Consider the following 24,315-nt stretch of genomic DNA (forward strand, 5'->3'; position numbering starts at 1 on the left):
CAGAAATGTCACACTTTAATTAAGTATTTATGATCAAATTACTTCAACATAGTCGACCAGTCTGTTTCACTGGGGTTGTGTGGAGCTGCATTGTGTTAAGGTATGACAGGAATACACAGAGTGTGATCGGTTAATCACCTGCAGTTGGATCAGATCCCGGGGATAACACAAAGATGAGAGGAGAGCAACAGCTTGAGTCTTTGTAACAGTTGGCCAAGTCAAAGGTGGGTGGTTCAATGAAAGGTTGTCCCATGTTACCCACTATAAAATCCTGCACAGCTGGGACCAGTTTATCTGGCCTGAAGCACCTGATCACCACCATTCGGTCCAGTCCCACCAACTTACTCCACTGGTCAGGGAACTGGTCCTTATCAGGCTTTCCTGAATCGTAAAGAGTCTTCCATTTTAAGGTGTTATCTTGGACATGCTTAAAAAACCCATCCAGGTTTGGAAGTTTGGAGGCCCGAACAATCTCTGACCAAGCTTTGTCAGACAGCCAGTCCGGGGCAGGGTTAGGATGCGGGTTATCCAAAGCAATGCCACCACTTAGGAGGAAACGCCAGACTTGATCGTCAACCTGGCCCTTACCCTGCATGATGCCTACAGTGAGCAGGAGTGAAAAGAGCAGCTTGTCCTTCTCAAAAAGTGAGCGGCAGACGTTATGGTAGATGTTGAGGGTGAAGTGCTCGACGATGCTAGTGATTCTTTCGGCTATGTCCTCACTTTTTTGACTCTCGGAGATGGAATGAATGTAGAGGTTGATGAACCACATCAAGGAGTACTGGTACATGGGCTCGATGTTAGCCATTTCTGAGATGCAGAAAAACAAGATGGCAGAGTGCTCAGCTACAGGACGGTAGCCCATGCGAGTGTCATCAATCTCTTTCTCAGTGACACTGGCAATTTCTTGCTCCTCAGAGATCTCCTCAGAGAGTATTTTAGAGGATGACAGGATGTTAATAGCAGTCTCATCTTCTAGGATGTCCCCCTGAGAGGAGGAGAGCACTTTTAAGATTTTATCCTCAATTTCCTTCAGCTGCTTAGCGTTGGCAGCGCTCTCCATAATGAGCTGGTTCTTCTTCTCCTCCAGTTCTGGTTTCTCTTTAGCTGCTACAAGTCCCAAAAGCTGGTCCTGTAAGCCTTGTGGAGTAATCATGAAGTTCAGAAGACAGACCTTCACAGCCACTTCAGGGAGGTAATGAGGGTTCCTCAGTCCAGTGGTCAAGTAAAACCGAAAATCTGGAGAATATTCCACAATATTCTCCCCTATCTTCATGTATTCCACACCCTGTTGTTTGAAGGTCTGCTTCAGCAACACAGGATCAAGTACCGGATCAAGTTCCTCTCCAACATGTTCTAGAAGAACTGGGGTCCCAAACTGGATGCAGCTCTCTAAGGTCCTCACATAATTTCCATCTGACTGTTTGATGACAGCAAGTTTATTAGCCTTCTCCATGTTCTTGATCCACTTGTTGGCTTGGCCTTGTGGATCAATCATCAGGGGCCATCGTCGGGAGTTAAACACAATGATGCCGTTCTCTGTGGAGAAAGAATCCACTGGTAGTCCAGCAATCTGCCATGCCCTGATAGCCACCGGGTTACCCAGAGTGTTAATAAGGGTGTAGTCCTCAGAGCAGGGAATTTTCTTCTCTTGACACAGAAGGTGCCACTGTTTCTGGCACTTCACACGATAATCTACTGTGAAAGCTCCAAGGTAAGACACAGTCCCAGAGGAGAGGAGGATGTCGCCTGTCAGACTGGTGTATCTGAAAAGAAATTCATATATAATCTCAAATACACAAAATTTAAATGCACACACACAAAAATCATCAGCCAGTGTAAAACTAATATACTGCTCACTTATATTCTGATTTACCTAATTTCCAGTTGCCTTGCAGCCTCTGTCCACCTATCCTTTTCCCCACTCAGTCCTCCAATCAATGTTTCTGCCCTGATCAGTTTTTGTGAACACAGATTAATGTTGTCCTCCAAGTCTTTCTTCTTTTGAATCATTTCTCCAAAAGTATCATTTAGACACTTAAGTCTGTCTTCCACTTCTTTCAGCTCAGCTCTTTTCACAGCCAACACTTCCATCTGTAGAGTCAGTTCTTCCTGAGCCAGTTTCAGTCGCTCCTTCTTAGGGGCCACAATCTTGGCTGCACGTTCATACTCCTCCATTGCACGCACCCACTTGCAGAGACCCTCACATGCTGAGGACACGTTTTTGATGACAGATGGTTGGAAGTCAGGGTTATTAATAAACTTGTCTCTGATCTTCTTGATGTACGGTGCAGGAATATTGTCCTTGTCGTAGGCTTTGAGACTTTCTAGAAACTTCAGGTCTCCAAGGAGTTTCTTGGACGGCCCCCAGAAATCCTCAACCATTTTACCTGCAACAAAATAATTTTGAAAAGTAGTTGGCATTTTAAGCCGAATGTTTGTAGGTATAATAAATATCCCTTTGTCCATATGAACAATGGCCCATTAAGTTCATTCTGTCAATGCTGTGATTTTACCGGAGCCACTTGGATCAGGTTTTCTTTCAGGAGCGATGCCTTTCATGATACAGATGGACTCCATCACAAGTTTGACAAGACCTGGTGGGTTTTTCATAGACTTTACTACTGTAATGTCCGAAGGCTTCAAAGTGTCCAAGGCAGCCAGAGCTGCCTTCAGTATAGGCATTACCTCTGCCAGATCTGCCTCACACTCATCCTGAAAGAAAATTAGTAGTTATCAAAATACTGCTCTAAATACATGTATCGCTAAGCAAATTGTTGCTATTGCATGGCTGTTAACTTTATATAAAGAAAAAAAATTATTAAAAATGTATATCACACATGTATCAAATACCTTAATGGCCTGGGCTGCAACTGCTGCTTCATTAGCCACATCTTCATCAGCTGACACAAGCTTTTTCTTTGCATCCACCTCTACTGTTTCCCCCTCTATCTTGACCATCATACTGTCTGTCTCAGCTGAGGTTCGAATAAGCTCTGGCTGTAAGGCTGTCAGTTTCTGTTTCATCACTGAAACCTGTGAGCATACAGTATAATAGAGTAAATCAAAAAGTATTACCGTCATTGGTTCTTACTTGAAAGGCTTGGTAAGGTCTATCACCTGAGAAGCAGCAAATTCCAATTTCTCTAGACCAACAACATAGCGTTTTTTTGCTGTATTCACTTCAGTCCTATTTACGGTGAGCAAAGTCTTGTATGTAAGGATGAGTTCAAGGTAAGAGCTGGGCGTGACATAGTTGTATCTCCTTAACGTGGAGAAGTAACTTTGAGACATCTCTCTAACACTTGTCTGGAAGGTCTTGCACATCTCCACCACCCTGATGAAAACAAAAAAAAACCCACACATTTCAGCAAACTTCACAGTGCTTTGTAAATTATTGGGTAAAAAAAAACAGAGCCTGTGTACAGTTTTCTACGGAGCCCCTAAAGGGACACGGATTTTTTTTTTTTTATATATAATGAGTTTTACGCGCGCGCGTAAAACCTTTACGTGCGCGCGTAAAACCTTTAAGTGAGCACGTAAAGTTGTTTACGTGAGCACATAAAACGTTTATGCACTCACTAAAAAGTTTCACGCGCTCTCGCAAAAAAGTGAGCGCCTAAAAGTTATTCTACGTGAGCGCGTAAAAACAAGTACATGGGAGTTTTGCTGGAACAGGAGACCGTACAGTTCCTGCTCTGTTTATGAATGGAAATGACATTACAGGATTTAGCTGAGCTATATTTTAACCTGGGACTTCATTATAAGGACATTACCACTTTGCTTGCAAGTAAACAACTTTACGTGCTCACTTAAAGGTTTTACGCGCGCGCTTAAAGGTTTCACGTGCGCGCGTAAAACTCATTATAAAAAAAAAAAAATCCATGTCCCTTTAGGGGCTCCGTAGTTTTCCTTTTCACTTACTCCAGCTTTATATCACTCTCCATTTCCACACTCTCCAGGAACTTGTGGGCCACCATTTCCAGAGCATCTTTGGGCCACGCGTGAAACCAGTCAATTGTACAGCAATTGATGAGGGACGGGAACATCCTTAGACGATTCCTGAATGCATCACCGATGGGGCTCATGGCTGTTGGAGAAAAATATTTGCCACTTACAGCTATTTGATGAAATCTCAGTAAAAACAGACTTGTAAAGTTGCTTACCTAGCACAATGTGAAGATTGGCCTTGACACGATCAATGAAGAAGTTATACACAGAGAGTGGGGTTGTGTCAATTCTTACACCTGCCATTCGTGCAACACCCTGCGCTTTCTCGATAATAGTTGCTCGTTCATCAGGAGCAAATATATTTGGCACGTCACCCGTGTTGAGCAACATGTCGATGTCTTCGACCATTGCCTCATCCTTGATTTGGCTGTCAGTGAACAGAAACACAAGACTCTGGCCCTCAATGCCTGCCTTAAGCATCATTCGTTTGAGGTCATCACGCCAGTCTGACATGCTGTAGTTCTTGGTCAGCTCGATTTGGAACAGGACATAATCGTTGATAGATGTGCTCAGCTTAGTGGCACTTTGACGCCCTGAGCCACCAACACCGACGAGGAGAAGATGACCATTGTCTTGTTTCAACACACGACAAATGCGGGAAATGTGCTCAATAGCAAACTTGAACATTACAAGAGACATGGGCGTCTTGCTGTTACTGTTGTAGTCATCCAGGTAGAACTCCATTACTTCTTGCAGAGCATGCAAGTCGGTGACTTCATCATAGACCTTCATGTCAGAATCGGGCTTGGCGTAGTCACCAAAGAACAAGCTACGGATAATTTCATCTGCTACATTCCCATCTGGACTGAGGTGGCTCATGAGCTAGAGAAAAGAAGAAGAAATTTACAGTTAAACACAAACCATTCTTTGAATAAATATTTCTCTACTGATATGATTTTTGACCGTGTTTGTGCAATGTGTAATGGTGTACCTTTTCCAAACTCAACTTAAAGAAGTTTGAGGTGTTTTCTTTGACAATATTAAAAAATGTTTCTTTGTCTTCGTTATCTATGAGTCGGTCATAAAAAACACGGTAGACCTCATGTATCCACAGACGGATCAGTTTATTTCCATCCTGAAATAATGGATTCAATAACATTCATGAAGGTGAACAATATACAATTTATCTTTTTTTTTTTTCTTAATTTCTTACCTGCATGTGTGTATGTGGAGCCAGTAGCACACCTCGTATTACTCGAGCAAAGTCTCGGAGGTTAAAGATGTAGTGAGACTTAGATGGTGTGGGAAGAAAGCTGTCAATAGCATTCTTATAAACAGCTATAGTAGCCTGGACCATGATCTTGCCAAGCCTAGAATAAAATAGTTTTTCTTTTGTTTTGTTTTTTTTTTGACAAACCTAATCTATAATATTTTCTGTCATCCTCAAATTTAAAAAAAAAAACATACGTTACCTGAAAAAAGAAGCATCAAACCCTTTGCTGAAGTGCCAATCAACAATGGAGCCGAATATCTTGGTAAGTGTTTCATCATCAAAGGAATCAAATGAGATGATATTCAAGTGACGAGTAAAACGGCCTAGCATTTAAAAAAAAAAGTGAAAATGAAAGTGAGTGCAGGATGCTGCTAAAGACGACCACCTGAACAAGCTTGCATGTTCCAGAATTAGTTTTCAACTTACCAGTAATGTCATTCTTCCCACCACTGGGAGGCCCCATTGCAGACAGAAACAGCACATCAACAATGTCCAGCCTGGAGGTTTCCTTCAAATCATACCAGTGGTGATGGTCAATCCACTGTCTTAACAGCTCAATTGGGGGTTGGGCACCATATTTTTCCTTAGCTGGCATGTTCAGGTCATCTGTTGAGGGAAGAAAAAATACCAATCAATACTATACCTAAAACGTAATATCCAGATGTAACGCAAGTAAGTACTGTATCGATCTTTACCGACAAAGATGACACACTTCTTTCCCATTGGAGGCCCAAAGACACCTTTTCTCCTTCTGTCCAGCTTTGCCATGATGATGTCTTGGATCTGATTAGCTGAAGTGCGGGCAGAGAAATTGATGCAGTTGGGTGTGTAGTGCTCCTTAGGCAGCTTGACCAAGAAGTTTTTGTTGATGACAGATTTGCCAGTGCCAGTGGGTCCCACAAAGAGCATGGGTATTTCATGTGATAGATAGGTGTGCAGAAAAAATAGCTGGCGTGCTGTTTCCATGGTGGGAACGATTATATCCGACGCCTGATGGGGACATAAAGAGTTTAAGAGAATATAGTCCTAAGTGATATTTATTCAACAACAGCAACCTGTTCCACATCAACATACTGACATTGGCTCCAGCTGGTATGGTATTCTCCTCATTAGTGATAGTTTCAGTCCAGACTTTCCACTGTCCTTGCCCTTCCTTATGGAAATAGTAGTCATAAATAGAACCTGCAAAATAATACGTGAACATTGCAGTTAATGAATCAGACATTTGATAGGTAATTATATACACAATTATTGCTGATGTGATGAAACCTCTCTGTGGGAAGATGGTGCTCTTTTTGAACTTGATGTTCTTGGGTGGAGGGTGTTCAACATCCATGCCCGTGATCAGGTCGCGATAGAAGACATCAAACTTCTTACGACTGTCCCCTGTAACGGTCCCCCCCAGAGACCACACAACAGCAAAGAGGAAAAGGCCCTGAAGCCACATGGTTATCTGCTCGTTGGACATATTGGTCGTTGGTGTAGAAAGTTCATCTGGTATTAACAGAAATAATGAAATTGATACAAATTAGCAAACATCATTAACAAGATGCCATTCAACAGCTACATCTCGTTCGTACTAACCCATCAGGCAGGTGTACAGCTTGATTAGACAGTAGACTAAGTGGATGGGAGATGTCTGTACCACGAGGCGGCACTCTCTATGGATAAAGTCCAGGCTGGGCTGAACTAACCAATCAAACAGGTCCGTGATCTATGGGGCATTATATAAAATGAGAACAAATAACAGAATATGATATTTCCAAGATGTTAAAGAAGCAACATATGGATTAGCTTTGGATTATTTTATCAAAATATGAATGTCTGTAATCTCACCAGCTGTCTATGCTCAACAGCCAGGCCTTCAGGCAATGTGTTCATGTAGGAATCTCTTAAAGCAGCCCATCCCAGCTCCTCAGGTTCCATGTAAATCATACCACACCTGCCAATATACAGCAAATGTGAATACTTCAATTCTTTCTCTACATCTAAAGGCATTGCAGCTTATGTCTTAGCTGCTTACCTACTGACGGTTGCTGGAGACGCTTGCTCGAGATCAGCAGCTTCAAAGATCAGACTCATCTTGGAACTCATCTGAATGATCTCACCACTCATCAGACAAAGCTAAGGGAAGTCAAAACAACGAAAACAAATGATGAAATATTTTTTTCTTTAAAAAGGTTTGTTAATGCAGGTAAATTGGGTACCGTATTTTCCACACTATAAGGCGCACCTAAAAGCCTTTAATTTTCTCAAAAACTGGCAGTGCGCCTTATAATGCAGTGCGCCTTATATATGATCCTTACCGTAATTTCTGTTACTGTAGTCAGGGGGATTGTGGGTAATGTAGTCAGGGGGGTTGTGGGTAATGTAGTCAGGGGGATTGTGGGTAATGTAGTTGGTGTCGCTGAAGTGATGGCGCTAAAAACGTCAGGAATCGTCACAGACGTTCAAGACAACAGCAGCGACGCTGACTCGCATAATGGCGACTTTGACGAGACGGAGCAAAGCTGTTTTTTATTTTGTTAATAAAGTTTGACTTACGGTACTTTTCTTCTTGTTTTTTTTTTTGCATTTGCTGTAGGATTCTTTAGCATTTCCTGTAGCGCAGCTCCATCAGGTAGATACGTAACTCAACCCCAGTCACTATAGTACGGTATTTTACCATATATTTAGTGCGCCTTATAATGCGGTGCGCCTTATATATGGAAAACGTTTTAAAATATGTAATTCATTGAAGGTGCGCCTTATAATGCGGTGCGTCTTATAGTGCGGAAATACTGTAAATATTTGGGGGTGTTTTAAGTGCAGGTAAATCCTTTACAAAGGTTTATCCACACAAGCGTGTAGCTACTAATCCAATTACTTTTTTGTTGTCATCCAGTACAGTATTCATGTTCTCAATCCAGACAGCATCAATTGGCCCATCAAAAATGATCCATTGTCGATCGTCTGAGGTGGAGCTAGCCTGATTCCTGAAAGTTGTGGCCAGGACACCATCAGACCACTCATGGCTGACTGGATTGAAGCAGCCATACAGTTGGCCCATAGTGATGGCTTTGGGGTTGAGGATGCAATAATTCACTGCAAACTCATCCATCAGTTTGGCTGAATAAGGAACATTTGAAAGCACAAAAAGTTACACGGGACAACAAGTAAAATCTGGCAACAACAATAAATTAGCTGGGAAGTACATTGTACGTTGTAATTCCTACCTTTATAAAGGTCTCTGAGGGCAGCAGCAAGAACTTTATAAGCAGAGGTCTTCCCTCCAAGAGGGGCTCCGACTATCATGAAGCCATGACGTACCAACATCATCTCATACACCTGTGTGCAAAGATACTAATTATTACAAATGATATACTAAGCACAGTCATGTTTGATTAAAACTGTTGTTAATCCTACTCATTAAAGAACAATGTTTTTTTTTCCTCTGTACCTGAATAATTTTCCCAATGAACCAAGGAACAGGCTGGAGGTTAAGCTTTGCAATGTTGTCACTGAGAGCCTTCAGGAGGTGATCGTAGTCTGGTTTTGGAAGGACAACTCCAGGAAATAAATCAGAGATGATACCCTGAAGGCAGCAGCAGGAACATGTTAAGGTTGAATTAGCAGACTTAGGCTTCATGTGGAAGTGGTAAAACGTCTGGTACCTGAAACAATGGCACATCCTGTGCCAGAAACTTTGCCATGTTGACATCCATCAGCGCCCTGAGCAACAGCACACTCTCATTCTCCTCAGAGTATCTTAGCTTAAGATTCCCAGCAGCCGTCAGCACAGACTTCACAGCTCTCATACCGTAGTCGTAATGGGACTGGGACGACAGCTGCTCGGAGCACAAACGGTAGCTGGCCGTTATCTTCTGGGCAAGACTGCAAAATTCGAGATTTGAGATTTTATTTATGAACCAACTAAAGCTTCTCTATAAAAAAAAAAAAAAAACCCACTAAAATAGTTTGTGAAAGGTATTTTTACATATATACCTGCGCGAGTCAATGAACCCCACGGAGTATAATGAGATCTCTCCAATGAGACCATAGTCTGGCACCATCATAGCAACTGTACGGAAAAGAGCCTAAGAAACAAGATTGACAGGTATGCATTCAGTTTCAGTACCGTGTTGTTTACAGCGGGTTTTTGCATTACAAATACTTAAATTAGTGCATATACCTGATATCTGATTAATGAAATAGTACACCTAAAATGATATATATATTTTCTAATAAATATATTTTTTGTATCTCTATGAATACATTTGGTAATTTTGTTTATATATTTAGTTATTGTATGACTCTATTTCTTTTATTGTTTTGATTCTGGGGCTGGTGCAGAGGTGTCTGAAAGGTATGTATCAAGTATGCTACATCTAACAAGCAGTTTGTATCTGACATGTACCTTTAAGTTGTCGGGAAGCTCAGCCCTGCCAGCGTAACCTGGATTCATGGTGATGAAGACAGAACAGGTTGGGTTGAGGGAAAGCTCCGTCCCCTCAAACATGAAAGTCTCAAGTTTCTTGGCAATAGCTTGTTGTATGGAGAGTATTTGCTGAGCCACCACAGAGAGTACCTCTACCTGTGCTTAAAAAAACACACATGGTCAATATAATTCAATTCAAAAATACTTCATGAATCCCGGAAGGGAATTAATTAAGAAATAAAACTTTCTACGATGGCTATTTGTTATGTTTTATTTTATTTATAAATGTTTTTAACCATACATGAAAATGTATGCAGTATTGCATTTGTTGGATTTGCCAAAGTGCCTCAGGTGTTTCGTGTGTATGTCTTGTTTTAAAAGGGTGACAGCTAGCGACCTCTGTCAGCAGGTCTATTTATTCTGGGCTCTACCATAAAACCATGACGGTGCAGCACTGCAGACTCCTAAAGAGCGGTCCTGCACAATTAGTAGACATGAACGTGTAACTCTTAAGTGATGAAACTGAACATTTCAGTCATTACTGTGAACAAAACATGTTGTGGTCCTTGTTCTTTCGAGTGGAATGTTTCTTATGTTATGTCTATGTACACTGTGAGCTAAGAAATGACCTGAGTCCAATTCCTTGTGTGTTGAAATACTTGGCCAATAAAGTTGATTCTGATTCTGATAAAAAGAGGTTTTTAAAAGTCTTACATATGTGTTTTGAAATCATTTGAATGTGCTTTTATAGCATTATCGGAAGTAAGTAACATTCTGTTAGCTACGTATAAAGTCTTAAGCGTCCAAGCGCCGTGTTATTTGCAAGACCCTAATAATACCTTATGTTCCTAACAGAGCTCTCCGTTCTCAGAGTGCAGGTTTACTCGTAGTTCCTAGAGTATACAAATGTAGACTGGAAGACAGGCCTTCTGCTATCAGGAACCGTTACTATGGAACCAAATTCCAATCTGGGTTAAGGACGCTGACACCACCTCCTCCTTTAAAACCAAACTTAAAACCTTTCTGTTTAGTACGGGCTCTAGTTAGTGTAAACTCTAGTGTGTTAATGCCAGTAGTCATAGCTGCAGCCGAAGGACAAGACTAGAGCAGCTCGTCTTAAAAGCTTGTCTTTGGACCTCTTTTCTAGTGTCATCCATTCTCAGCTAATTGCACCAGTATAGCCACCCATGTTGTCATCTGTTTTGTTTTGTTTCTGTTCTCTTGATGGGCTGTACTGGAATGTCATTTTGTTGTGTCGGGATGCTGGCTCAATGACAAATAAAGCTATAACAATGTCATTAAGTCATTGGTATAACCTCAGTGCGTTACCTGAATAATTGATGGGATTCAAACAGTGATCCTAAGTGTATTTCAGCACATTTTGTAAAATGTAAATCCTTTATAAATTGAATTGTAATAGATAAGCAAATAGATTTGTACATCCAGTATTCCTTGTCACAGAGGCTAAAGTCGACATCTGAGCATTACTTTCAACATTTTTTCCAGTGCATGATATGAACAGAATATCTTCCTATATACATTATAAGCTATTTAAAGGCAGTATACTTGTGATATTCAGGTATATGGATATTTTACAATTCACCACTACATCAATAGCTGAGCTCACCTCAATACGATTAAACTCATCAAAGCAGGCCCAAGCTCCAGACTGTGCCAGTCCTTTAAAGAACTTACTCATGGCTTTGTAGTCCAGACCATCAGAGCAGTTGAACACCACACACTACCAACAAATAACAGTTTGGACATTAGTCGTCAGAAAAACAAGTAGATCATTATTTTACTGTAACCGTTTTGCTAGACCTGCTTAGCCAACGCCTTTGCGAGATCTTTTGTGGTCTCAGTCTTGCCAGTTCCAGCAGGACCCTCAGGAGCTCCTCCTAAGTTCAACTTCAAAGCCCCCATTAGAGTCCTGATAAACCACAATAAAACATATATAACAAATCAACAGAAAAAATGTACTGGAAGCAAACATTTAGATAAATACTAGAAGCAGAAAATAGATTTTTAAGGTACCATGTAGCTTCACATTACATCCAAAAGGTACCCAGTGAGATTTAATACCTGTAGCAGCGATCAGTTAACGGTGTAATGACCAGGCGAGGAGAATTGCCCAGGTACTCATAGCCATATTTTAGGTAGGTGGTGATCATCCGCAGCATCACCTCTCCATCTTCCCAAAAGTATCGCAGTTGAGAAATCCATGCAAAGTCATCCAGTGAGGAGATGCGGTCCTCTGCCAATTTTGCCACCACGTCCCGAGCTAGAAATTTAAAAAAGCATGAAGTTCAATGCAAAATAAGTCAAGAACACGAAATGTAGTCTCCTTCATTTATCTCAGTTTTGGTTTTTAGATATTACCGTGCACATCTATGACAGTAAGAGCACCAAGGGTCATCCTTGTCCCTCCTGGAAGCTTGCCACGCACCAGCTCCACAATGTCAGCAATCTGGGCATTACACTTCTCCACATAAGCCTTTGGAATAAAAGATCCCTCCATGTTAGACAACAATATGGTAACTATCAACATTTACTTAGCTGTCTACTTTGTAGAATGATGTAGGTAGAATTAATGACGGACAGGCAGAGAGTTGGTTTGGATGGCCTCAGACACTTCACTTGTCCAAAAAATGGAGGAGGCGCAAATGACAACTTGGCCAGGCCACTGCAACACCCATTTCTTCCGGGGCAACTAAAGAAAAAAAAGGACAAAATTAAAATAGTTAAATTATAACTTAGCATAAAACATTGACGCTATGTAACTTCTGCAAAAGGCTAAGTACAATTGAGGGGACAAAGTGATGGTGATGATTAAACAAAACACGATCATCAGACTTTTTACCCCTATTACCTTCCTATGTTTAAATGCTACTCCAAATATCACATTCTTAAGCACTGATCAAGTTCAACTAGTAACACTGTAGCTAAGCCATTGGTTTGGACAACATAAAGGCAAAAAAAGGCAGTTACCTCTTCATACTGCAATACTCCTTGATGGATGACATGCCGAACACTTTTGAGCATCAAGTTCTCCACCTGCAGCAGCCACTTCTCCACCATTCCCTGAAATTCATAACAGCACCCAGTTATAACATATAGTTATCCGCTGTATTATACCATTAAACTATACAATGTTTTATACGTTTGCTTGGGCTGGGTCAATCTTTTCTATGAAAGGAACTGTCTCCTTTTCAGAACTGATCATGCCAGTAATCTCCTTGTCCTCAGTAAACACCAGCTTAGCGATGCCCTCAAAGCACTTCTTCAGGTGGGGTTGTACACAAAGGGGATCTTTGGTCTGTGACAGAATCTCCAGCAGTTCATCATTTGACAGAAAGAAGAATCTGAAATCATAATAACAATGAAGATAAAAAAGGAGGCTCAAACAACCACATTAAACCAGTGTTAGAGGTGCTCCCCAACTCATATGTTCTTTCATGGAAGTAAGGTTCATGTTTTCCCATAGACATGTACTGTACCGTGGATATCTATAGTCATGACTGAGGTACATTAGTACTATAACATAAGTCATAATACATTTACTGTTAGGATTTTTGAGGAGAACTGAGAATCAAAAAGAGTAAATGTAACCGTTCTCCCCAAAAATGTTTCATTTAAAAGCTGAAATGTATTGTTTTTTTTTATTTTATATTTTCTTGCCGCACTGAAGTAATTTATTTTTAAAAGTAAACTTCCTGTGAAAAATAGATTGCATTATTGTACAATTGCTAAAGATAAATTAGTGGTGTTGTTTACAGTATTCCAAGAAACACAGAAAGGATTAAAACGGGAAACGCCTATTTTAGAGATAGTAAACTTTGTAAAGAGTCAAAACTTTTGACTTTGACCTATATAACCACTATCAGGGCTACTATAGTTGGTAAAAACCTTGGAAAAAAGAGCCTCTTCATTTCCAAGTAAGTGTTGAGGCCTTTTTGAATGTCATCCAGGAACTTGTTGGACTCCTCCAGCCGTTCCAGCATATTGGACTGGTCTGTCGCCACCAGAACATGTGTATCTTTTTCCTGGACAAGTACAAGCAGACACGAGTCAAAGCTAAGTGCACGGTATCAGATCAGCAATCATTAAACTGCTTGTCATAGGGCTCATACGGCTTCAGCAATGATACTCTTCCAGCAGTTGTCAACAATGACAAACTTGCGGCCCTCCTCAGGCATCTCAGCAATGATGTCCTCTGAGCTGAAGATGGGTTCCAGGTAGAGCCATGTAGCCTGACACCTCAACATGGCATCTAGAATGTCCTGCACACTCAGCAGCTTGTCCTCCCATTTCTAAGCAGAGAAGGAACGTAGAGGATTTGACAGCTACAATATATTGTTATATTCCACAGCTGTTACATGTACAGTACAGACCAAAAGTTTGGACACACCTTTGTTGAGGATATTTTTATATAATTATGTGAATATTTTATAATCATCTAACACCTAAGTAAAACATTTAACTAAGACTAATATTGAGAGTGGAGAGAGAGACAGAGAGAGTGGGAAAAAAAACACTGGCCGGACACACACACACGGGTAAGGGAGGGGGAAGTCCGCTGCACTTGCAAACCCATGGCCTTGAGCAACTGTGGCAAAGCAGGTGAGAGGCGAAATAATGAAGATGATTGTAAATGAGCACCAAAGCCTCAGTTTCCTATGTGGCAGTTATCTAGCAATGATAAAGGGAAAATAACAAGAACTTCAAAGTAGCATGAACAGATGTGTAGGATCATTGATGGTGAGAATAATGCATCTAACGTCATATGTCTCTTATCTACCTATAAAAGCCGTGGTCCGGAGATAAAAATTTCAGAGTTTTCCTTGGACCGCGGAACATGCGATGCTCTCCTGTGGACGTCTTGTACTTTTTTTTGGAATACAGGACCTCCACAGTATTTGTTGGACGAATGCCAGCCGAAACTTTGACTCCTGTGTTTTCTTCAAGTCCACGGATGAAGGAAAAACTTAGACGATTTGGAATAATGGAAAACTTAGGATTATTGTGGAGATCCCAAAAAGGATTTTCTCTACACCTTCTCATTCAAAGAAATGGTAAAGTGTGTCCAAACTTTTGGTCTGTGTACACCTTCTTTTAAACAGTAAAATAAAATAAATATCAGACCTGATGTGTTAAAAAATGCATTTTCAGTACCCAGTAGTACTAGAAAGTCGAAATCATATGGACATATGTCTACGTATGTCTATAAAATACTTCTACAAAAGATAACTATTCATTTCAAATGCATACCAGTTCAGGTTTAATGCATTTTGACATTTGTTCCAACATTAAATCTAACTTTTATTTATCACCTCTTAAGAACAATCTCAAATGTTAAAAAGATTCAAATACGCGCTTAAAGAGATATTACATGACTTTTTTTTATGCCTTTGTCAGGAAAGGAGTGATTTTTTTTCTCCACCTCAAACAACTGAATCCTCAAAAATGTCAAAGTAGTTAGTGGAAACACTGTATTGTAGATTTTTACAGCGCATTACTGTTGCATAAGACAGTTGTTTAGTATCCAACATTGTCACTGTGTTGCTGAAACAACTAACTATAAAATACTGTACATCCGGTTCAAAGGGGACCTATTATGAAAAACAGGTTTTCTCTTGCTTTAACATATATAAAGTGGTCTCCCCTCAGCCTGCCAACTCAGAAAAGGAGGAAAGCAACCAAATTCTTCAGTGTATGTACAGCCGCCCGGATGAGCCATCCAGTGTGATGTGGCTTCTACGAGCCGTTCAGATTCTGCTCCCATCGTTACGTAACCAAAATGCGATTTACATAGGTTGGGCTCCGATGCGTGAAACCACGGCCATAACTAACTCTGCCGGCCGGAGCTTCCGCCATTTTTTCGTAGCGGTGTATCGCGTCATTCAGGCAGCCAATCAGCACAGAGCCTCATTATCATAGCCCCGCCCACTCAGAATCCCTCATAGATAATGAGGTTAGAGAATGAGATGATAAAGACATTCCTCAGAGGCTGAATTTCTCATTTATTTAGCAAAAACAATCAATAGCTTGTTTTTAAGACATTCAAGGCCTGTTTAAAATAGGTATTAGATGCCATAATAGGTCCCGTTTAAGTAAATTGTCCCTTCTTTGGTGTTCATTCTGAGTAGCTTTTAGCCTAGCTCCGCATCTGGATTCCACCTTGATCCTCCAAACTGAGATCACTGCGACTGCCGTCTACTGCAGACACACTACATCACACAAATCTACTTAAAAAAATGTAATTGCCCATGGATGTTTCTTGATTGCTACTATAACGTCTCACCTTACACTCAGTCTCTACTGGTTTAATAAAAGGGGAGGCTCGCATAGTCTGCGTCTTAATGATGTGATCATCCAGAAGGACTTGGACATCATCCAGAGAAGACACAATTTTGGTACCCTATGGGAGAAAGAAAATTGTAAGTTGTCGAAGGTGATACACAAAAAACCATACAACAAGCTTTTTCCAGCAATTATTTGATATTAAAGAGGTCATTTCAATGAAGATGCTAGAGTATTTAAGTGTCTGTTGGGAAGGTATTTGACTGCATATGTTTGTCATGCAGTACCCTGTAGACACAGAGAGGCAGCTGTAGACTGGCCCAATCTTCTTTCATCTTATCCAGAGATTTTTCAAGAGAGTACTCCTTACTTGCTGATGCACCAATCTCTTCCAAGCTAGGTCAAAAGCAAAAGAAAATCTGTCACACTTTCATGATGTTCATTGTTAGAGCCCTCCAACTACTGTTCAACTAATGTTCATGTTGTAAAAATGTTATAAGTAGGTGAAATATTGTACTCCTTAGAAAAACTGGAAAGCCCATGGCTCAACATGTTCATCAGTGAGGAGTTTACGTCTGGTTTGACATCAAAGCCCACAATGCTGCTAATCTACGGGCAGACGGAAACCACAATAAATTATTCACGTCAACCTCACACATCATTGGAGATCCAGGTCACGAGTCAGCTGATTTAATGACACTAATAAATTTGAGACGGCAGACCTTCTCCCAGTGGCGATCTTTGAGGCCAGGGTTGCAGATGGTTTTCAGGACAGGCAGATGCTCCTTGAACTGGTACATCTTACTTTGGAAGCTTTTGGAAACACAGCAAGGTCCAAAAAGCTGTGAGAAAGTCTTGGTCAATTTATTTATCATCTTCAACATGATGTCTAGCTCATCTGCGATTTTCTCGGCATCCAAACCTACGAAAGAACCTAGAAGTACAAGTGTAACAACATGGAAACACATACAGTATGAACACACCAAGTCCTGTCATTTATGTAATTTTAGAGCATTTAAAAATGTGTGTTGAAAAAAAGAAAACCTTAATTTTACAAGAGTAAGTTACTTACCATGCATCCATTTTTCTGACATGGTAGTAAAGTTAAGCGCTGTGTTCCACAGCTGCTCATAAGGCTGTTTCTCAGCGATCAGAACCTGGAGTATTGGGAATTGACTCTGTTCCATGCCAAGCAAAGCCTGTTCTTTGTTTGTATCCTGTTTGAATACAGAAAAACTACTGATGTTTTTTCTGAAAACATCCATACCATGACATTCAGGTTTTAAAACTAAATAAAATGGGTTTGAGTATCAAAAGTACCTATGGTTTTATTGCACTTTAATCTGAAAAGATTGTCTAAAGCCACTTTAATCTGACACTCTAGGAGAGCAGTTTCTTTTACCTCTAGCTCAGTGACAGCAGCCTCCAGGTTGAATGTGATTTCAGAGATCTGTTTTACATTTAAATTTACATCATACATGGAAATCCCTTGCTTCTTCTCAAAACATTTTATGTGCTTCTCCACATCCTTCAGCTTCTGGACAAAATCAGAGAGCCTGGAGACAGTGAAACAGAGATGTTACAGTTTTGATATGCATAGTTTTTTTGCACTTAAGTTCTTTTCTCACAACAAATTGTGATGTGGAAAACTTGATGATGCATAGACGAAAGTAAGGAGGGAAAAACAACAAGCAAAGACCTCCTTCAGTGTTGGTGTTAATCAATAGAGCAAACAACGCATCTAGGATTTCAACAGCTGGACTTGAGACCACAAGAAGGTAATTCTTGAAGAGGTTCAAGTCCTTCAGTGTTTGCAGCAAAAGGTTGTACATCCTCTATAAGTCTGTGATAGAGAATGCAATTCCATCAGCAGTCGTCTGCTGTGGTGTCAGCATCAGAGCCAGTGATTTAAAAAAGACAAAAAAAAATGAACAAACTGATAAAGAACATCTTGCAACTTGGTACATCTTGCTTCAAAAGCAACATGTACAGGTTCAAGAAGTTTGTATTGTACAACTGACTGAATTGGGCTTTTTTCTCCAGAATCAATTCTTGCTTCTCTTATGATGCCAAAAAGAGACTTGTTTCTGCTACTTTTATGTCCGTGCTGGAATGTGATGATATGATTTATATGCATGCCTCCTCAAAGAAATCTGAATGTTTGATTTAGTAAGAGGAAGAACTGATTGTTATACAGTAACTTTGAACAAGTTTGCAGTGCTTTTAGATGGGCTTATCTGAAAGGTAAGGTTTCCAGTCCATCACATTAGTGATACCTTCTGGTGAGCAGTGAAACAGCTTCATGACACAGAAAACCCTTAATAGAACCAGAACAGAGCCACCAACCCGATCCGTGCAGATTCATTGTACAGGCCCCAGAACTGGGAAGTGTTTGTCCTCTAACCTTGTTTGGATTTGGATCTCAGTCTTTTTTCTCATGATGGCCAGACGAACCTTGCTGTTTTCAAGCTCAGTCAGGATCTGATCGGGCCACTGGAAAACATGGGCGTTCAGCTCCATATCATCAGCTAGAGAAAGCGAGAAGTCAGATAGACATTAAAAAATTGACTATATTTTAATAATGGGATATAGGATTTCATTATCTGAGGGGTTTCAAGAGGGGCTTTCCAGTGAGCAAAACCCAAGTAATTCATTTTTGTATTTGTATCTAAAAATCATTCTTAAGAATATTTGTCTTTGCAGAAACGGAAAATTCTTGAATACGAGAAATTCTTGCAGTATTTGTTGGTTTTGTCTATGCTAGAGTTTATCTCTTTGTCTGGTATTGCCAGTAACCATTAGATGTTTCAGTGTATATTTACAGGACAGACTGGCGAAGTTCATCAAAAAGCGAAGGCGGCAGGCTGCTGCTTCAACATCCCCTTTCAGCTTTTGAATGGTCACATCCTTGCTCTTTTCAATGTACTGGTTGAGAAACACCAACTCCTCTGTGGTCTTAGGGGAACCTCGAGCAGTGTCTGTAATCTCCTCGTACTTTTGACAGATCCTGGGAAAATTGAGATCTGACAGTTAAAAATCTGTGTCTTGAAATGCCATGGCTAAATGTTATCATCATGCTTTTTTCCACGTACTCTTTGTTAAGCCTCCGGTTCTCCTCAACTTCAGGCATGACTATTCTGTCTTTTAGTCTCTCGGCACAAACAAATAGGTGATCGTTAAGATCACTAGTATCCACACAGAACATGGACAAAGGCACTGTGATGTGCTGTGAAGCAACCTCATTCCATAATTGATTGATGCTCTCAATTTTCTGGGGATTTGTATGAAAGAACATTGGTGAACCAGTAATATAAAAACAGAAAATACTCTTTGCTATTTAGTTGCAAATGTTCTCTTACTTCAGCTAATCCTGCTAGTGACTGCTTCTTGCTGAGGAATGCAGATATGTCCTGCTTTGCTGTATCGCCAAGTAGATTGCTGCCTTTGGCATGACATTTCAGGTACCTGAAAAATGAAATGCAATATTATCCTTTCTTATATTTTGGATACAAAATTAACAAAAAGAAATAAGTTGATATATCGTTACTTTTCAGGTCCCACTGTGTTCTTGTCCCAAATATTTCTGGCTTTCGTAATAATGTTTTTGAAAAATGATTCATCATGGCGGACATTGGAAAGGTGGGCATTCTTGATATTTTGGGAGATGCAACCTTCCACCTAGCCAAACAAACATCTCATACATTAATTTTGGGTATTATACAAATTACCAATACTGTACATTTTATCAGTCTTAGAATGTATAAAAAGTATGTGATCCTAGTTCGTACCGATGGGATGTTCTGAGCACTGGTTACAATTGTCTCAAAGGACCTTCTAATACAAAAATCCCAACAATTATTAAAGTTGGGAGTAAATTCGATGCCAGCGTCACTCGCTTGTAGTTTTACTAGCAGTACCTGGGGCTGAGTGTATTTCATGTCATCAAACACTAGCCCAAAGTCATTGCCATTCTGAGAAAAAAGAACATATGATGAAGAACGGTGCTCATAAACACAGCAGCAGCAAAGGTTATCTCTGACTTTTCAAACACAAAGGTAACTCTTCCTTACATAATTTTAGATACAACAGAAGGAGAAAAAACAATATGAGACCCAACCTCATGTATCATGAAGAATTGTAGCAAGTCCTGAAGTGATTCTGTGACCAAGCTTCGGAGGTGCAATGACATGAGAGCAGTCACACAGTTGAGGAACTCCTGGACACCAGCTGGACCCATCTGCTTTTTCTTCCACAGTTTCTCATTGGTTTTAAGGAGGGACTCACAGCAAGGCAGCCACCTAAGAGGTAAGCTGGTCTTAATAAGATCTTCTCAAAGTTACAATCGACACCCATGACTAGCTGAAGTGACATAGGAATCCTCATGCACCATAACGTATGCAGGAAATAAGAGGAAGTCAGGTCAATAATAGCTGTAAAGAATAGACGAGTGTTAGTCAAAGACTTAATATGCAAGGGGGAGAACTGAAAAAAAGGGTAAAGGTTTGAATACTAAAGCTTAGCTGTTTAGAGCCATGAGAAGTGTGGAAAAAAGTGAAGACGACCCTGCAGACAAAGTGGAGTGACCAGAGAAGAGTTTCAGGAGTTATCTGTGATGGATGAGTGGCAGCAAAGGTTAAAGGAAAGGTTTAGAGGGCTATAGTGAGACCAGCTCTTCTGTATGGTTTAGCTACGGTAACACGTAATAAATAAAAGGAGGCAGATGTGGAGGTGGCAGAGCTGAAGAGGCTAATACTTTTTTTGTGACAAGAATGGACAGGATAACAAATGAGCATATCCCAAGGAACATCCCAAATTAGATGCTTAGGAGCTGAAGTAATAGACTGTTGATTTGGACACTTAAAGAGGAGTGATAGAGAGTGCATTGGTAGAAGAATGCTGGAGATGGAGCTGCCAGGGAGGAGAAAAATGTGAAGACCAAAAATGAATGATTTATGTGGGTGTAGACTCGTAGTCATCCAGTTCACGGTAATCCTCAAATTTTTGAATCCAAGGCAACTTCTTTGTGGGTTCATTCAATACCCACAAAGACAAAGACGTCTAGTTACCTTTGATTCAGACCTTTGAGGATTTCTAGTTGCAGTGACAGAGGGGCATGAAGCTGGTTTAAGTGACAGAGGAAGATACAGAATAGAAGGCCAAATGGAAACCTATGACTAACTGTGCCAAAACCTAAAGGGAAAAGGCAAAAGATAAATCTATTAACCACTTCTTTTTTTTTTTTTGATCAATCAACGAATGGGTATTGAAACTATTAATGGCTGGACATTTTTGCATGAGAATTAGTTGTAGATTTATTTTTTTGTGGAGTAACTGATGAATTAAAAAAACAAATCGCAACACTAAAGGCACTGAACTTGAATGACATGTTTGACAAAGTGGATAAGGTGGAAACATGAGCCTGCACACACAATGGGATTAGCTAGTTTGGTTATGTACATGCAGTACAGCAGACACTGGTAAATATGAAGAAAAGCTCCACACTGCAAGTCTGGAGATCAGTTTACGGTCCCAGAGACAGGCAGCCTGCCCTTACTGGCACTACTCACGTTTGAAGCAGCTCCTCTCTAGTAGCTTGACACTGTCTTTTGACAAAATCTTCAAACTCTGAAGGTGGGAGTGGGAGGTTGGTGGAGAACAGGTCCTCCAATTTCACAAACCTCAAGGAAGAGAAACTGAAGCAAGACAAACGGTGATGAATTCAAATTCACATTTACCGTACTTGTCTTATACAGCAATTATGTATGAGTGACTGGAGTCACTCATACAGTGTCTTTCCGCTAATAAGTTTTTAACATCTCACATCACATCTCCTCTTGGCAGATGAAAAGGTTGAGAAAGGTGGTTTTTCTGTGTGCGCCAAAGTTTAAAAGTCCCTTTTTAAAAAAAATCTATATTAGCTTGACCTTGATTCTTTGATAAAATCAAATTAGCATTACAAGGTGTAAATGAGTTGTTCATATATTTGGAATTATTAATATTGTGTAAGTTTAGCATGACCAAATAGCCTCTGAATATACATAACACATTACCTGTCTATCCAGACTTGCTGCAGCATAATCATAATAGGACTGACAGTGCAAAGATGCTGATTCTGCCAAATCTGGGTTTCCTTCTTTCTAAGGGCCCAGGGTACTGGTGCACGAATCACCCTCCTGGGAAAAGGCTTCGGGATGCAGGATATGGCCAGTCGCTGGCACTCAGATGGATCCATTAGAATATAGTCCACTGGTCGCAGTGATGAAAACAGCATTCATGAAAACAGCATTCATGAAAACATCCTCATTTTTTTTGTGTTAATTACATATCAACTGCCACAACCAGATTTAAAGAAAATGATGAACAATCAAAACATTATTGTCATTTGAGAATCAAAATTCTTCTGTTTTTTTTTGTTTGTTTTATTCTTTTTTTTACCTATGTCCTTCTTGAGACTGAAGAAATAATATTGTTTGACCTCCTGTATCATTTCTTCCCTCAAAACCTGAAAGCGTTTCCTGTTATGTTCAGGGTCTGGAGGCAGTCGCTGCAGGATGTTGACCATCTGCTGTTGAGGTGGGAGGGGCAACGTGGAGGTGGGGACTCCATTGTTGATGTAGTACGCGTACCTCTGTGTGAGCAAACTCAAGACTATCAATATGTCAAATACAGGAGGTTCAAGAGATTTGACCAAGTAACCGAGAGGTCCATTAGTGAATTTACTAATAACTTGCCTCCAAGTCTCTTTTAGTAGGTCCGGGGTGTGTGGCCCTCATCTCCTCCTCTTCTCTTAGCATAATGCTGAGCTGCTCATCAGGTGTCATAGGTGGACTGCTGGAGGCTTCAAAAAGACTTCTCTTATGTTGTCCCCTAGAGAGTGGAAGTAGAAATAGTACATATCAGGTGCTTATAGTTCAATGTCATAAAGGTTATGCTACCAATGAGATGTGTTGAGAGTATTATTACCACCTTCTTGGTATTATTGCTTGTCCTCTTCCCCGGCAAGTAGTTGCTAATGGTATTGTTAAAATAAAAAATCTATTTTGAGAGGTAAACAAATGTAATATAATTAAAAAGCCAAGGCCTGAAATGCAGTAGTTTCATAAATGAACTTGAAAGGATACAAAGATTTCCTGCTTTCGCCGTGGACTGAGGAAAGGTACTCTTCAGGTTCTGCAGGTTCAGGTGCTGGGCACGGAGTCTGTAGTTGTTTCCAATAGACTGAATGAGTGTCCGGCAGTGACGCTGCTCTTTAAATGGAACTGCCATATTCGGTAAACTGGGTTTAAGGAGGGGTGGGTACATACTGCGCCTTAAGATTGTCTAATAAAATAACAGATAACATAGTGGGACAATGGTTCACATGTTTTAGTACAGGAAATTGTGTTAAACAAACTGTCTCTACTGAAGTTTAAATTTGATACAGTGATTGATATCGTTACCTTATACAATTCTGAGGGTTCATGTGTTGAGGGCCAAGGTGGAGGAAAAGAACATACCCTGCTCTCATTTACATCGATGGTGGAGTCATCCTCCACCTGTAGCTCAGAGAAATAAAAAATATTAAATAATAATAATACAAAAATAATATATAATAATAATAATAAATATATAATAATAACAATAATAATAATAATAATAATAATAATAATAATAATAATAATAATGAAAAATAATAATAATAATAATACAAAATAATAATAATAATAATAATAATAAAAAAATATCAAACAGGACACTGTTGAGCGATAGCACTAAAACGTCAGATTTTCAGATTATGAAGCTCAAGAATGAGATCAAGTCGTATTTAGGCAAAAACAACTTTTCATTAACTGTATCAAATCAACTTGATTTGATTTGATTTGATTTATTTATTTTTGTACATGTAAAAAAACAACACTTCAAGAGAAGTTTAGGAAAACAAAACAACAAAATAAAGAATTTCATCCTTTAGCCCTTGAAAACTTAATTTACATGTGCAAAAAAGGAGTAGGAAGAAGTGTAAACTAGTAGGAAGAAGTGTAAACTAAATAACCTTACCTCTTTCTGTTGTTCCATCTTGTTCATTTTTTCATCTAAGAGGGTGAGAGAGCGACGAAAACAGACTTTATTTGACAATATTAATAAAAATCCAATAATATAATTAATAAAATAATGTCAGCAATCCTTCTAAGCAACATTATAGCAATAAGAAAACGTTTAAAATCGTTAAATCGCTACGGTTAACGTTACCTTCGTCCGTTTGTGTTTTGATGGGAGGATTTCTGATTGGAAAACTAGTTGTAGATGTTCAAGGTGAAATTCACCGTCAGTGATAACTGTAATTAACCATTGAAAACTCTCCTGCTGAAGATATTTACGACAAACTGCTGTAGTT

At 39.9% G+C, this 24,315-nt stretch overlaps 1 protein-coding gene across 1 annotated transcript in view; it reads right to left on the reverse strand.

The window, feature by feature from the left end:
- dnah3 (dynein axonemal heavy chain 3) overlaps positions 1 to 23,243 on the reverse strand; it is a 28,872-nt gene extending 5,629 nt beyond the window's left edge. Inside the window, exons 1-50 of the mRNA XM_061722775.1 lie at positions 23,089 to 23,243; positions 22,673 to 22,808; positions 22,377 to 22,569; positions 21,992 to 22,187; positions 21,509 to 21,634; positions 20,059 to 20,239; positions 19,730 to 19,912; positions 19,489 to 19,619; positions 19,301 to 19,406; positions 19,034 to 19,212; positions 18,764 to 18,948; positions 18,346 to 18,469; positions 17,344 to 17,497; positions 17,014 to 17,158; positions 16,664 to 16,875; positions 16,459 to 16,550; positions 16,229 to 16,337; positions 15,943 to 16,059; positions 13,772 to 13,951; positions 13,548 to 13,684; positions 12,802 to 13,003; positions 12,630 to 12,722; positions 12,241 to 12,351; positions 12,021 to 12,135; positions 11,724 to 11,922; positions 11,463 to 11,571; positions 11,269 to 11,382; positions 9,621 to 9,797; positions 9,209 to 9,300; positions 8,878 to 9,097; positions 8,664 to 8,798; positions 8,440 to 8,551; positions 8,091 to 8,332; positions 7,248 to 7,348; positions 7,061 to 7,166; positions 6,809 to 6,938; positions 6,494 to 6,718; positions 6,303 to 6,406; positions 5,920 to 6,214; positions 5,651 to 5,830; positions 5,424 to 5,547; positions 5,165 to 5,321; positions 4,943 to 5,086; positions 4,167 to 4,833; positions 3,925 to 4,090; positions 3,121 to 3,337; positions 2,854 to 3,036; positions 2,517 to 2,715; positions 1,877 to 2,390; positions 139 to 1,766 (exon numbers count right to left, since the gene is read on the reverse strand). Of these exons, the coding sequence (XP_061578759.1) occupies positions 139 to 1,766; positions 1,877 to 2,390; positions 2,517 to 2,715; positions 2,854 to 3,036; positions 3,121 to 3,337; positions 3,925 to 4,090; positions 4,167 to 4,833; positions 4,943 to 5,086; positions 5,165 to 5,321; positions 5,424 to 5,547; positions 5,651 to 5,830; positions 5,920 to 6,214; positions 6,303 to 6,406; positions 6,494 to 6,718; positions 6,809 to 6,938; positions 7,061 to 7,166; positions 7,248 to 7,348; positions 8,091 to 8,332; positions 8,440 to 8,551; positions 8,664 to 8,798; positions 8,878 to 9,097; positions 9,209 to 9,300; positions 9,621 to 9,797; positions 11,269 to 11,382; positions 11,463 to 11,571; positions 11,724 to 11,922; positions 12,021 to 12,135; positions 12,241 to 12,351; positions 12,630 to 12,722; positions 12,802 to 13,003; positions 13,548 to 13,684; positions 13,772 to 13,951; positions 15,943 to 16,059; positions 16,229 to 16,337; positions 16,459 to 16,550; positions 16,664 to 16,875; positions 17,014 to 17,158; positions 17,344 to 17,497; positions 18,346 to 18,469; positions 18,764 to 18,948; positions 19,034 to 19,212; positions 19,301 to 19,406; positions 19,489 to 19,619; positions 19,730 to 19,912; positions 20,059 to 20,239; positions 21,509 to 21,634; positions 21,992 to 22,187; positions 22,377 to 22,569; positions 22,673 to 22,808; positions 23,089 to 23,243 (10,102 nt within the window). The remainder of the gene's footprint in view (positions 1 to 138; positions 1,767 to 1,876; positions 2,391 to 2,516; positions 2,716 to 2,853; positions 3,037 to 3,120; positions 3,338 to 3,924; positions 4,091 to 4,166; positions 4,834 to 4,942; positions 5,087 to 5,164; positions 5,322 to 5,423; positions 5,548 to 5,650; positions 5,831 to 5,919; positions 6,215 to 6,302; positions 6,407 to 6,493; positions 6,719 to 6,808; positions 6,939 to 7,060; positions 7,167 to 7,247; positions 7,349 to 8,090; positions 8,333 to 8,439; positions 8,552 to 8,663; positions 8,799 to 8,877; positions 9,098 to 9,208; positions 9,301 to 9,620; positions 9,798 to 11,268; positions 11,383 to 11,462; positions 11,572 to 11,723; positions 11,923 to 12,020; positions 12,136 to 12,240; positions 12,352 to 12,629; positions 12,723 to 12,801; positions 13,004 to 13,547; positions 13,685 to 13,771; positions 13,952 to 15,942; positions 16,060 to 16,228; positions 16,338 to 16,458; positions 16,551 to 16,663; positions 16,876 to 17,013; positions 17,159 to 17,343; positions 17,498 to 18,345; positions 18,470 to 18,763; positions 18,949 to 19,033; positions 19,213 to 19,300; positions 19,407 to 19,488; positions 19,620 to 19,729; positions 19,913 to 20,058; positions 20,240 to 21,508; positions 21,635 to 21,991; positions 22,188 to 22,376; positions 22,570 to 22,672; positions 22,809 to 23,088) is intronic.
- Between the last annotated feature and the right edge of the window lie 1,072 nt (positions 23,244 to 24,315).

The sequence above is a fragment of the Cololabis saira genome, chromosome 5 (assembly GCF_033807715.1).
Source record: "Cololabis saira isolate AMF1-May2022 chromosome 5, fColSai1.1, whole genome shotgun sequence".
NCBI classification, from domain to species: Eukaryota; Metazoa; Chordata; class Actinopteri; order Beloniformes; family Belonidae; genus Cololabis; species Cololabis saira.